At 46.3% G+C, this 13,556-nt stretch overlaps 1 protein-coding gene across 2 annotated transcripts in view; it reads left to right on the plus strand.

Moving 5' to 3' along the window:
* Positions 1–13,556, plus strand: part of SNX33 (sorting nexin 33) — a 27,601-nt gene continuing 14,045 nt past the window's right edge. The window contains exons 1-2 of one of the 2 annotated variants that reach the window (XR_015049254.1): positions 1–1,693; positions 4,687–5,390. Coding sequence is in view for 1 of the 2 variants with exons in the window: in XM_085846184.1 (XP_085702310.1) it covers positions 472–1,693 (1,222 nt within the window). In the remaining variant the exon portion in view is untranslated. The remainder of the gene's footprint in view (positions 1,694–4,686; positions 5,391–13,556) is intronic. The other variant, XM_085846184.1, reaches the window with a different exon arrangement.

The following is a 13,556-nucleotide window of genomic DNA, read 5'->3' on the forward strand; positions in this document are numbered from 1 at the left end:
TTGCCCCGCCCACACCCAAACGGGGAGGCGTCTATCGGTGGGATAACTTTCCGTTACGTGTGCTTTTGCTTTTTTTTTTTTTAAAGAGTAACCGAGCGGGTGAAAAGGTAGTCGGTCGTACAAAGAACCGACGTTCGCGTCTTGCAGTGCATCGCGCTTCCCACGTACAGCTCGGAATTGTTCAACAAGAAGAAGCTTCGGCGAGGCTGGATCCGCACTGCATTGTTTATCCGTTCTTTGGCTGTTTGTGTCTGTTATGCAAAAGCAACGATCGAGGAGGTCGGGGCGCAGGAGAGAGAGAAAGAGAGTGAGGGCGGTGAAGGAATTAATTAGATGAGGGCAGATATCGTTTCAACGAAGAACGATTCGATCACTCGTTTCGAGCATAAAGCGGCCTTCATCGGTTCTGTTGGATCTACTTTGTATACTTTGACACCGAGAGAGTGAGTGGTGCGGATCGGCACGGGCGGCATGAAAAGTAGTGCGCACACGGCGTCGCGTGCGGCCAAAGCGCTGTACGATTTCCACAGCGAGAACCCGGCGGAGATCAGCATCTACGAGAATGAAAGGGTCGCCGTGCTGAACGACGCCGTCGGAGACGGCTGGGTGGAGGGAATCAACAGCCGAGGTGAGAGGGGACTCTTCCCGGCCACGTACGTGGAGTTCTCGGGCCACGAGAGCGTCGCGAGTGCGGGAACGCCTGGATGGCCGAGCACGGAGCGGGTCGACGACCAAGAGGACTGGGACGCGGATTGGGACGACTCGTCGTCCACGGCCGGCAGTTCGGTGTGCGCTGCGGCCAACGGGCTGCCGTACGCGCTCGGGGACGGCGCCAGCGTGCTGGGGGACAAGAACCAGATCGTGGAGGGTGTGCGCGGACCGGAGTGGCAGGAAAACCCGCGCCCTTTCACGTGTTCCGTCGAAGAACCCACCAAGCAGACCAAGTTCAAGGGCATGAAAAGCTTCATCGCGTACCGCTTGACCCCGAGCTTCACGCACGTGTCCGTGAGCCGCCGCTACAAGCAGTTCGACTGGTTGCAGACGCGTCTGCAGCACAAGTTCCCCGTGCTGAGCGTGCCCCAGCTGCCCGAGAAGCAGGCGACCGGTCGCTTCGAGGACGAGTTCGTGCGGAAGCGGCGGCGCGGCCTCGTGCTGTGGACGTGCTACCTGACGGCGCACCCGGTGCTCTCGCGCTCCGACGCCTTCCAGCACTTCATCACGTGCACGGACGAGCGTGCCTGGAAGCTGGGTAAACGTCGCGCCGAGCGTGACCAGACGGTGGGTCCCAACGTGTACCTGTGCTTCGCGCCGCCCCCCGGCTCGCACCTCGATTTGGACGATGTGGAACTGCGCGCCGACTCGTTCCGAACGTTCGCCAAGAAGATGGATGAGAGCGTGACCCTCCTCGGCACGGTTGGCTCGGAACTGGCGCGGCGGCACGCGTCCGACTACCGGCGGGACTTCACGCGTCTCGGATCGGTGTGCGAGTCTCTGTCGCAGGCGTTCGAACTGGACGAGAGGCGCGGCCCGGACGCTCTGAGCCGGGCCATGGCCGGCACCGGAGCTGCCTACGTGGCCCTCGGCGAGATGTGGGCGCAGCAGGCGCAGCACGACATGCATCCGCTGCTCGACGTGGGGGCACTGTATCAAGGTCTTCTGTCCAACTTCCCCGAGATTCTCCAGGCTCAGAAAAGTACGTTTTTTTTTCTATCGAAGGCTTCATGAGGACCTTCTAATTGTCACATTGCTGTATATTTATTACGTAGGCATGTGGACTATGGTCTATGAGAGTGCGAAATGATGAATGGGGAGGGGGGGGGAATTGGACATGAAGGATTGGAAATGTCAAAGGAATGAAATCGTCGCAGCATTTTTTTTTTCTTCGCTTTTTTCCAGGTTATTGTGATTTCCTCCCCCCTCCTCCTCTCCATCACCTCTTTTCTGTTTCATCCCTGCTTTCCCCTTCCTCCTCTTCCTGTTTCATTCATCTTGTGTGCAGCTTGTTCACCTCCATGTGTCATCCTCCCCCTCCCCTTGAAATCATTTCGACTTGTACTCTGCTGTTGGTGTCCCCCAACCCTCTTTCCACTCGCAAGGCATACAATTAATCAGACCGAGGGGTCTTGTCAGACATGTACGGAGCATTGCATCCAAGGAAGGGAAGGAGGGGAATTCAAAAATTCCACAATATACCCGTACATCATAAATGGATGGCTTCCGATGACGTCAAGAGATAGCGGTACATTTTGCTTGAATGATGAGGACGATGGTAGACGATGGACAACATCGCGTTTGAACTGAAAAGGCCAACCCAACCCTTGAAACTTTTGCTTCACTCGAAGCCACTTTAATGTTGGTCTTCATTTCGCTGGGTGGAATTCCACACAAAGTTCCATTTGGAATGTGTAGATCAAGATTTATTCACTCTCTTTTGAGGTTCAGAAGGTGATATAAACAAGGGAAAATCCATTTGGAAAACAATAGATATAGTGGGTCATGTGGAGATTGCTTGTTTTGACCTTGACAGGGATACTTCCGTGCAGTAATATTTTGAGTGACCATGTGACAAATTACCATTCAAGCTTTTTTTTTGTGGTTGTTTTTGTATACAGTCAAGGCTCATGGAAGAGCGAGAACACAGAACGGATCAGGATGCAACATAACAAAAGGAACTGCCGAAAGAGAAGGGGGAAATGCCAACAGCAGGGCAGGAGGGAGAGAATATACCGAGACGAAGAACAAGGGATGTGAGAGTAAGGATGAGGGGTCGGGAGGAATGCAGGGGGTGGATAAGATCCAGAAGCAAAAAAGAATTGGAGGGTGTGGGGATATCAAGAATGCATTGGAAGCAAATCTGTTTCGCCTTCGAGACCATGTTCTGGTAGAAAACTGGGTGTTGCTTCCAAAGCAGGTACAACGAGGAATTTCCTGCTTATTCGTCCCCTACTGGATTCACTGGAGGACACTCTATAAGTTTTGCTCTCTGTCTGTCTGTCTGTCTTAATCTGTTCCACCTGTTTTTTTTTTGTTTTTTTTTCCAACTTTCTTTCCCATACCCTCTAACATATTTAACTGAAACTTCGTACATGACTTTATTACGATAAGTTACAGATCAAGTTTGAGTTTCAAGGCGTTTTATCAATTTTTCAAAGTTATGCCATTTTTGGACTTAGGAAATATCACTTATTATACATGGGTCAGTGTTCAGCTGCCCTGACTCCACCCCACTGCTATGCACCCATTGGCTGGACAACTGGCCTGACTCCACTGAAATCATGTGCTGCCATTGCATGAAGCGGCCTAGATCTGCAGGCCTCAGGCTTAAGGCTTGGGTGTTCGTCCATGGCCCACTGCAATTGAAATGATCCCATGTATATAACCACAAAGTATGAAATATGCACATAAGCCGTCTGCATGTTTTTGCTTCATGTATGTGCATTGGGTTATTTTTTATTATCTTGGTCATCGAACGTGCCATTATACACCGCCCAACAAATAAACGAACATTCATTGGATTCTCCATGTATGGCAAAGCGATTCTCGCTCTTGTTATACTTATCGTTCGAGATGATCGACTCTCTTGTTGGTTCGGCAAATAGGTTTTATATGTCGTCGCTAAATTTAAGTTTTCAAGTTGCCAATTTATTTCCATTTCAAATAAGTTGACAAAATACAGACTTCCACACTTGCATGGATTGTCCGTGTTTACCCGAATGATGAATTCCCGGAGATCTGGACAAGCCCGGAAGTTAGAAATTGATCGAGCTCGGGTTTTACCATTCGTAATCGGTCAAAGAACCGCATCTGTGTCGAGGCTGATTTAGGAAGTTGTCTATTCTTTTGTATCTCCTAAATTAAAAATCCAAACCCAACTTCATGAAGAAAGCGACAGTTTTTTCACTGTTTGATTGTAAAAAAAAATCGATACTTATCTGAATTTCTGAAGAGGCGGCTGAAAAACCACACGTGCTCATTGTGCATTGGTAAGGGAAAAACTGCACCTGTGTAACTAGTTGGTGAAGTGAACCATAGTAAGCAAGCATTCACACGAAGAACATTATTGGACACTGAAGAAGGGCACCGGTATTGCTAAGAAACATGCCTTCACTTGGTCTGTGTTACTCATTGGACGTGTGCTTGCTATGCAGATCTGACGAAGCGGTAGACCAAAGTATCAAAATTGGTCAACTTTGAAAAGTCGAACAGTGATGAGATATGTAACTAAGGTATGGATCATATTGCAGAAAATCTTCTAATACGGTCAGTTAAGTGATGTTACAAAATAGGGTCATTGGTACCCCAGAATGCCTTGAAATTATGTCACTTCCTTCAAGGTCACGGGCTATGTTTGTCTGAAGGTAAGTCTTGTGTTGTCTGCCATTGTGTTTGTGTGGTTCTTCCATTAGCCTTCGACCCTGTAAAACAAAACAAAAAATGTTCTCTAACTGGGCTTGCCACCAACAATGCAATTACCTTAATACAACAAACATGAGGTGACCTATTATCTTTCCACCTGAGCCTTCAATTCTAGATGTGGGAGAATAAAGTGTGAAAGATTATTTCAATATGTGACACAAACTCATCATGCGATTGTAATTTTTCTGAGATTGAAGGGGGTTTTGGAATGATGACATTATCTACCCTTTCCCCTGTTCCTTTGGATGGATGCTGCTATCTTGTCTGTAGCTCTTTGTGGTGAGGATGTTGAGGTTACGGAGAGATTCGTGTCTGCTGGCTGTGAACCGGAGGTCAATAAACGTCTGGGTCGGGCCTGGGAGTCATGGATTCACTGGATCATGGGGTGTGGTGCTGTCGGTACCTATGCGGGAGGACGAAAGTCCAAGTCTTCAGGTCCTTGGTGCTTCCAGTCTTGCTCTACGGATGTGAGACTTCGACTCTGATCAGGGATCTGAGATGGTGACTTAATTCCTTTGGTACCAGGTCTCTTCGGATAATCCTTGTCTATCGCTGGTCGGACTTTGTGTCCAACGAGCGGTTGCTGAGAGAGACTCAAATGAGATTTGTTACCTGCATAGTCCGTGAGCATCAGCTGCGGCTGTATGAACATGTGGCTCGTTTTTCTGACGCTGATTCTGCTCACCAGATTATCTCAGCGAGGGAGCCTCATGAGTGGAGGAGGCTAATGGGCTGACCACGTGCCTTGTGGTTGCAGCAGTTTAATCATCATTTCAAGGATATGAAGATGGGCCAGTCATCTGCCTGGGGGATGGCCAGACGGAGGCCCCTTGAGTACTGGTGGAAAGTGGATGCAGCGACGCGCTGCTCCGGCACATGCTCTCATACCTGACCCTGACCTGAGATCTGCTTGATGTGTTGCTGATGATGGATGTTTCAATCACTGATTGTGATAGAATACTGCCTCAGCAACGGTAATGAGGAAGACTAGTTTTGGTTAAGATTAATGATGAACTGCGTCAGCGGAGAGTACAACAATGGACTTTCCCAAACAGGATTTGGTAAAGCGCAAGTTTACCACCTTCAGAAACAAGGTGATGCTGACGTGGGAATTGCCCTTCATTGGGCAAGGGCTGGGAACAGGTTGACATGAATTTTATTTGCCATTTTGGAGTAATTCCCAAAACATCTGCCTCGCGTTGTTTCTCAAGGTGGTCAAGCTGCGCTTTTCCAACTTCTGTTGGGAAAATTCAATTTTCCCTCAGGAAAGCTTCTGGCATGAAAAATGTGTGTGTGCAAGGGAGTTTTCTTGAATGAGGGACTTGTAATGATCAGTCGTGATCATTCTATCTATATGAGTAACTTGAACCTCCCTGTCAGGTCTCTTCAAATAAACTGAAAGTAACAGACCAATTTTACCTCCCCCTTGTACAACTCCATTGGTCACTTACAGCTTGCACCCACAGTGAATTGTGAGCAACCTAGCACTTTCTCCTGAGGAGCACCACCACGAAGTACTGGTTGACCACAAAGCTCTCGCATCGTGGTCCCAGTTTACAAGACTAGAGGGGAGGTGGGGTGAGTTTGACAACGAGGTACCAGTTACTCGTAAATATACTGTAGTCACGACTAATCATTACAATCGACATGCATAAACTTGTACCTACCTGCGAAGTCTCTTCAAATATGCTAGATTGGCACAGAGCAGCAGTCTGGTGGAATGGTGACAATTCCCCCCTCAGGGAATTAAAGACGTTAGTGAGAGGTGTGACGAGCAATGGAGAGGGGAGGCTCTTGCAACGGAAGTCTCTGGTTGGCACACACATCAGGTAAAATGACACAAAAGAGTCAGTACTTGCCCAGTAGCCCAGCTGTCCTTCGGATGTCATCAAGGGCTGTACCCTGGAAGAGTCCGAAGGAAGTGCTAATCTCTCTCATGTCGTGGGCCCTTCCTCCATCTGTGACGATGGCATTATAATCAGCTGGGTGGATTGCTGATACAATCCATCGTGAGACAATATCATAAGAAACTGCCTCATATGGTGCCCTCACACTGATGAAGAGTTGTGGCGATACACGCAGGCACTAGCCCGGTGTTTTTTTATTTTTATTTTTTCTCTCAATGGAGGTGAATTCTCAATGGAGGTTTGGGAGGGTGACTTCCACTGAAGCTGAAATCTGTCCTTGGTTTTTGGTTAATACATTTTCACAAGGGATCAGCCTCAGACATTTGCTCAAACTGGATGTGGCCACTGCCCATGGTGAGGGCATGGATGGTGCTGCATCTGTCCTGAGGTGATAGCCACAAGAAAGACCATCTTTCCCAACAGATGCTGCACAGACGCAGCATCTAATGATTCGTATGACACTTGAAGTAAGACCAGCAGAACCAAAATCAGACTCCATGAAGGAATCGGCTGTTTCAATGGAGGCCTCTTCAAAAGGAAGGATCTGACAAGTTTGGTCAGGATGCTCAATGAAACTGAAGAACCGTCTGGAAAACCTCTGTGAACTGCTGCAATAGCTGTACGATAACTCCTAATTGTGGTGAAAGGTAAACCCTTATGAAATAGGGAGACAAGGAAATCAGCCAACTTTCCTAAGGGGGAAACACCCAGATCCACCTCTTGATCCTGTCAGCATCTGTTGAAAACTGCCGAGTGGGAATCGTAGGTAATTTGGGTGGATTCATGATGGCACTGTGTGGCGAAAGAGGCATCCCTTCCAGAATGGCCTGCTTCCTGCAGATCTGAATCCACAGTGTTATTCTGAGATGGGCTGGGTTCCTTTATGGAATTCCTGAGCAGAGTTGGGAGAGGAGGCAGACCAGAACTCCATCGCCAAATGACAAAGGGAGGAAGGAGGAGTGAGTCCCTCCCTGTTTCTTAATAGACGTTGTAACCGTACACTTGTACTGTACTTATTGATCAGTATGGATTGCCCTTTCATCGCAGCTATAAAACCCTGAAGAGCGAGCCAAGCAGCCTTCAGCTCTTGCATTTTGATGTGAGCTTGAGTTTCTGGGGGAGGGAGAGAGGGACAGAATGGGTAAGTTCATAGGATCCCCTTGAATGAGTACCTTATTTTCATGCAAATGACCCGCCCCCTGGTATACCCTTGACCCGGGAGGGGGGGGGGTTAAGAAGTGCTCTCGGAAAATTTCAGGCACGTATACTCTGTACAACAGCTCTCCTTTTCACATGGCTGGGAGATGCGTGATCTTCTTTTCAGTAGCTGACACAGCTTTGTTGTCAAGGGCCAGACCAACGAATGGCTCTTTTCATAACCAATTGACATGAAATGAATATCGTGAGAAAGGGTTGTTGTGATAATTAAAGTATTTAGGAACTGAACACACCTCCACACTTGCTGACTCCGTGCTGCTTCAGCTGTTTTGCAGCGACACTGAAGACAAGACTTTGTGGACTTTATGGAAGATTACTGAACGTGACCTGAAATAGCTTTGGAATTAAATATATATTTATATATGTATATCTTTATACTGTATATATATATATATATATATATATATATATATATATATATATATATATATATATATATATATATATATATATATATATATATATATATATATATATATATATATATATATATATATATATATATATATATATATATATATATATATATATATATATAGGTGTGTGTGTGTGTAATATGCGAAAGAACTGTAATTAAAGCTGTTACAATTATACATTAAAAAAAAAAAACTTCCCTTTTTTGCATCTCCTTAATAATTGAACTTGGCCCCCTTTGGTTATGTCACGTTCCGTATGGTGAAACATCGTATACCCCGCAGGTGAAATTTTTATAACTACGTAATTTAACGTGTAGCCCACGGGTTATTTGCATGAAAATAGGGCAGTGACGTAGAGGGTAGGTATGTGCCGGCCACATGTGGAGCCTGCAATCTGGTATCAGATCCACAAAACTGGTGAGGAGGCCTTGGAACTCATGCCGGACATTTGCCAGAGCCACCTGCAAAGAGCTGAGTTGAGATTAGCTCAATTGGATATTCTCTATCTGATGGGTGCACGGATGTGCCAGCTGAGCTGGAATATCTTCGTCCACCCCTCGGAAAGAGGGGAATTGGGAAGTAGTCATACTGGACTTCTCCCAACTGTTGGAGGCCAAGAGATTTGACTAATGTGATGGTTGTCTGTAACTGGTTCTGGAGGAGCTGCTCTGACCCTGCCACTTGCAGCCAGTTATCGAGGTAGCAAAAAATTCTGATTTCCTCGCTATAACTGCAGAAGACTCAGTCCCAGTGTCCAAATGGATTGGCTTGCTGTACATGTGGTGAGGTTATCTCTTCAGAAGATCATTCCAAAGAAGATGAAGGGTCACCTTGGGTGGCAAGGATAAAACCCAAGGAGGTCATCCCCTTGGGCTTTGTTATTGGGTAGGTGGTGGGGACACTACCACCTGTTGATGGGAATATTTGGGTTGGGTGGGGAGACACCACTGCCTGTAGGGTAGGGGGCACTGTGCTCGGTCCTGCTGTTGAGATCCGGGGTCGGAAAGTGGAACAGCAGGCCTGAAGCATTTTGTGATTGTAAGAGCACTGCTGCCTGGTGCCAAGGCAATGAGCCACCCCAACCGGCTGCTCAAGGAGGGACTGAGAGGCTTGGTTCAGATTCATGGTTACCTTCATAAACGTTGGTAAATGCCAACTAAGTTGTACTGAAACATCTGTAAAACTAAGGGAAAAACGCTGTTCAGGTTAAACTCAGGCAGTCAGACAAAATTTTGAAACAAAAGGTTTGGTCTGAGCATGGAAGCATTATTTTATCAAATTATTTTCCAGAACCACTGGTAAAGGCCCAGTCACACCTTGACGTTTTAGCCAGCTTATGCCGATTTTTGAAAAAATTGTCTAAAACGCTGGCACATGTCGAATACGTTATGGGTAAGTTTTGGAAACATTGAGAGCACGCTGAAAAACACTGCCATATGTCGTAGAACGCTGGATTTCATCATTGTACTTTGCGATTGTCCTCAAATTTTAGCATGCTTGAAATTTTACGACTTATGCCAGCGTATGACTCACAAGTTCCACTACGCTGGCCATAAGTTGTAGGCACATTGTGCGATCGTTGACACACGTCGACACGCGTTACTTGTAAGTTACTCATAAGTCGAAACACGTCGAGGTAATGTTTAGCGTACCCGAAACTTATTTCTAACCTATGAGTAACGTGTTGGCGGCACGTTACGCGATCTTTGACACACGTCCACACACGTTACTTGTAAGTTACTCATAAGTTGAAACGCATCGAGGTAATGGTGAGCGTCAGTGTTCCAGACTCCCTGGTTTTTTTTTTTCTTTTTTCTTTTTCTTCGGTATGACGGTGATGTTGACACTTAGATTTCTATTGCGGTTATGATTTAAATCGTTGAGCGGCAGCCTATTAATTATATTATATTATAACCGCACTAGAAATCGAAGTGTCAACATCACCGTCATACCGAAGAAAAAATAACCAATGTCACCCCCAGGGTGACCATTATCTTGCCAAAATGTGAACATGAGTGACTTATTTATTCGATTAAAGTTACTCAAAAAATAAGGGTTTCGTTGACCTTTTTGTGACCTTGACCTTTATATTTTCGTACGGTTAATAGTATCTCTCCAGGACCGTTGTACATGAAATATCAAGAGATTTTGATGAGAACTGAGGAAATAAAATTTTCATGGAAAATCCGTTTTTTCGTCATGACGTCATCAAATGACGTCATAGCGTCAAACTTTTGACAGATCTGGAAAGCACTTATCAAGCGCTTTCACATGATGTATTACTCGATATGGTATCTAAGATTTCAAAATTTGACCTTGGGGTCAAAAACTTTCGACCTCCAGCGCTAACCATGAAGGTCAAGGCCGATCGCCACCAAAAATTAAGCAGCTGAGCGCCAGACCATGAACTATATTCGCATGAAGTTTGAAGACGATCCGATCAAAATTACTCAAAAAATACGGGTTTCGTCGACTCCCCTGATTTGCGACAAAGTGACCTTGACCTTTGACCTTGACCTTGAAATTTTTATCCGCTGAAAGGGACCTCTATAGGCCTCTGATATGCAAAGTTACAAAAATTTCCAATGATGACTGTGCTCTGCAGAGTGATCGATACCTGATTACAAACAACAACAAAAAAAAGCATACAAGCTGACTAACATATCTTGCAAAAACTTCGTTTTGGCAAGATAAAAAACCAAAAAAAAAAAAACCAGGGAGTCTGGAACACTGACGCTAACCATTACCTCGATGTGTTTCGACTTATGAGTAACTTACAAGTAACTTTTGTCGACGTGTGCCAACGATCGCATATCATGCGTACAACTTATTCCCATCGCATGCAGAACGTGTGAGGCATACGGCAAGTACGTCGTAAAAAATTTTTAACACGTTTAAAATTTCAAGACGTACTCCACTTACTACGATGTATGATAGCGTACTTTCGCGTTCTATTCATGTATAACACACACACACACACACACACACACACACACACACACACACACACACACACACACACACACACACACACACACACACACACACACACACGCATTTAAAGGCCATTTTCCCCGCTAAAGCAGGGGTTAGCGTTGCGGGCCCCATGACAATCTTCTGCACTTTACCCTGTTTTCTGCATCTCCCCTTCTTAATCCCCTTGCCCACATTTCCTCTTCCACCACATTTAGCCAAGTTTTTCTCGGTCTTCCCCGTCCTCTACTTCCGACTACACTCATTTCCAACACTCCTCTCACCCAGTCACTTTCATCCTTCCTCAACACATGACCCAACCATCTCAACCTGTTTCTCTTCACAACCTCCATCACAGACTCTATTCCCATCATCTTCCACAAGTCATCATTTGTCTTCCTCTCTCTCAACGATACTCCACACATCCACCGAACCATTCGCATTTCCACCCTTTCCAGCCTTTGTTGCTGCTCCATGTTCAGTACCCATGTCTCGCTCCCATAAATCATCGTACTCCTCACACATGCAGCATACACCTTTCCCTTCAGCTTCAACGACACTCCCCTCTTTGTCAGCACGCCACTCAGTTCCCGAAACTTCTTCCATGCACATCTCACTCTAGCAACCGTCGAAGAGTCTGATCCACCTTCTCCATTCAGCATGTCTCCGAGATAGCAAAATGTTTTCACCCCTTCCAGCTTCACACCATCTCCAAGATCCAACTCAACAATTCCTTCATCTGCTGCTCCCTCTATGCACACCTTACACTTGAATGTCACACTGGTTAATGACCCTCTCACCCCACTACATTTTCGATGAACCCATTCAGCACACACTGTACGCTGAATGGAGTTCACTCCGACACCCTTCCTGCACACAGCACACGGCCACTTCCCAGTCCTTTCCAACTCACCACATGCTTTACCACTTGCCATCACCTTCGTCTTTCCGATATTCACCTTCAAACCTTTTGCCTCCATACATTCCTTCCACTTGATCATCTTCTCCTTCAGTCCATCCATACTCTCTGCAATCAACACCAGATCATCTGCATACAGCAGCTCCCACGGTAAACCCTCCTTTACCCTCCGAGCCAGCACCTCCATCACAACTACAAATAGAAGTCGACTTAGTACCGACCCCTGGTGCACTCCTACCCTCACCTCAAACTCACCACTGTTCCCATCCTTCGTCCTTACAGCTGTGCGTGCTCTCTCGTACATGGCCATCACTACTCTGATCAACCATTCCTCCACTCCTAACTTCCTCAATGCCCATGCCATTACTTCGTGTGGGACCCTATCAAATGCTTTCTCCAGATCAACAAACCCAAAAAACAACTTCTTCCTCTTCTCCATGTACTTCTCCTGCAACTGCCTTACAATAAAAATTGCATCTGTCGTTCCTCTTCCTGGCATAAATCCAAACTGCATTTCGTCAATCTTTACCTTCTTCCTTATCCTCTTCTCCAACACCCTTTCCAATACCTTCATTCCATGCTCCAATAACTTTATTGCTCTATAGGAGCCACAGTCCGGAGGGTCACCTTTCCCCTTGTACAGAGGGACGAGGGTACTCAGTTCCCAATCCACTGGAATGCGGCCTTCTTTCACCACCAGATTACAGATCTCTGTCATTCTCTTCACACCCCAACTTCCCGCTGCCTTCAACATATCTCCCACAACTCCCGTCGGCCCTCCTGCTTTTCTACTCTTCATTGCTCTTATAGCTTCCTCAACTTCCTTCTCAGTTATCTTCTCTGCTGGTCCTAAAACTGGGTTACTCTCGATGTTTCTATCCCATTCATTTTCTACATTCAACAGCCTTTCCATATATCTCTTCCATCTTCCTTTAATTCCATCTGAATCCACAACGATTTGTCCCACTTCATCCTTCAAGCAACTCACCCCCGTCACATCAAATCTCTCTCTGCTTTGCGATCCTGAATACCGCTCTCTTACCCTCCTCCGAATCCAAGCGTTCTCCAAACATTTTCCTATGGGCCTCCTGCGCCTTTGCAACCTCTTTCTTTGCAGCCTTCTTGGCTTCCTTATAACTTTCATGTGCTGCCTCTTCTTCCACCGTATCCTTTGCCTTTTGCCATTCCTTGAACTTCTTCCTCTTCTCTTCAATCGTCTTTCCAACTTCATCACCCCACCACCATGTTTCCAAGTGCCTCGGTGGTCCTTTTGTCCATCCACATACCTCACCAACGGCTCCCAATAGACTATCTTTCATTGACATCCAACCACTTTCAAGCTCAACCACATCATCTTCAACCATACTCAGCCTCTCTCTTAATGCTTCCTTCACTGTCGCCTCTTTCAACCTCCACACCTTCATCCTTGGTTGGTACTTCACCCGCCGAATTCTCCGTGCACCTTTCACCCTTATATCGCAGACAACCAGGTGGTGCTGCGAAACGGTCTCCTCCCCTGGGATCACCTTTGTGTCCCGGAGGTTTCCCCTATCTCGCTGATGCACCATCAGGTAGTCAATGGTTGTCGTCAACCCACCTGACGTGTTTGTAATAAGCTTATTATTCGCTTTCTGGAATTGAGTATTACAGAGCAACAAATCAGCTCCATCAGCAAACTCCAAGATCCTTTCACCTTCTCCATTTCTC

Source organism: Eptatretus burgeri, chromosome 11, assembly GCF_056783735.1.
Source record: "Eptatretus burgeri isolate ZD-2024b chromosome 11, Ebu_testis_v1, whole genome shotgun sequence".
In the NCBI taxonomy this organism is placed as follows: domain Eukaryota; kingdom Metazoa; phylum Chordata; class Myxini; order Myxiniformes; family Myxinidae; genus Eptatretus; species Eptatretus burgeri.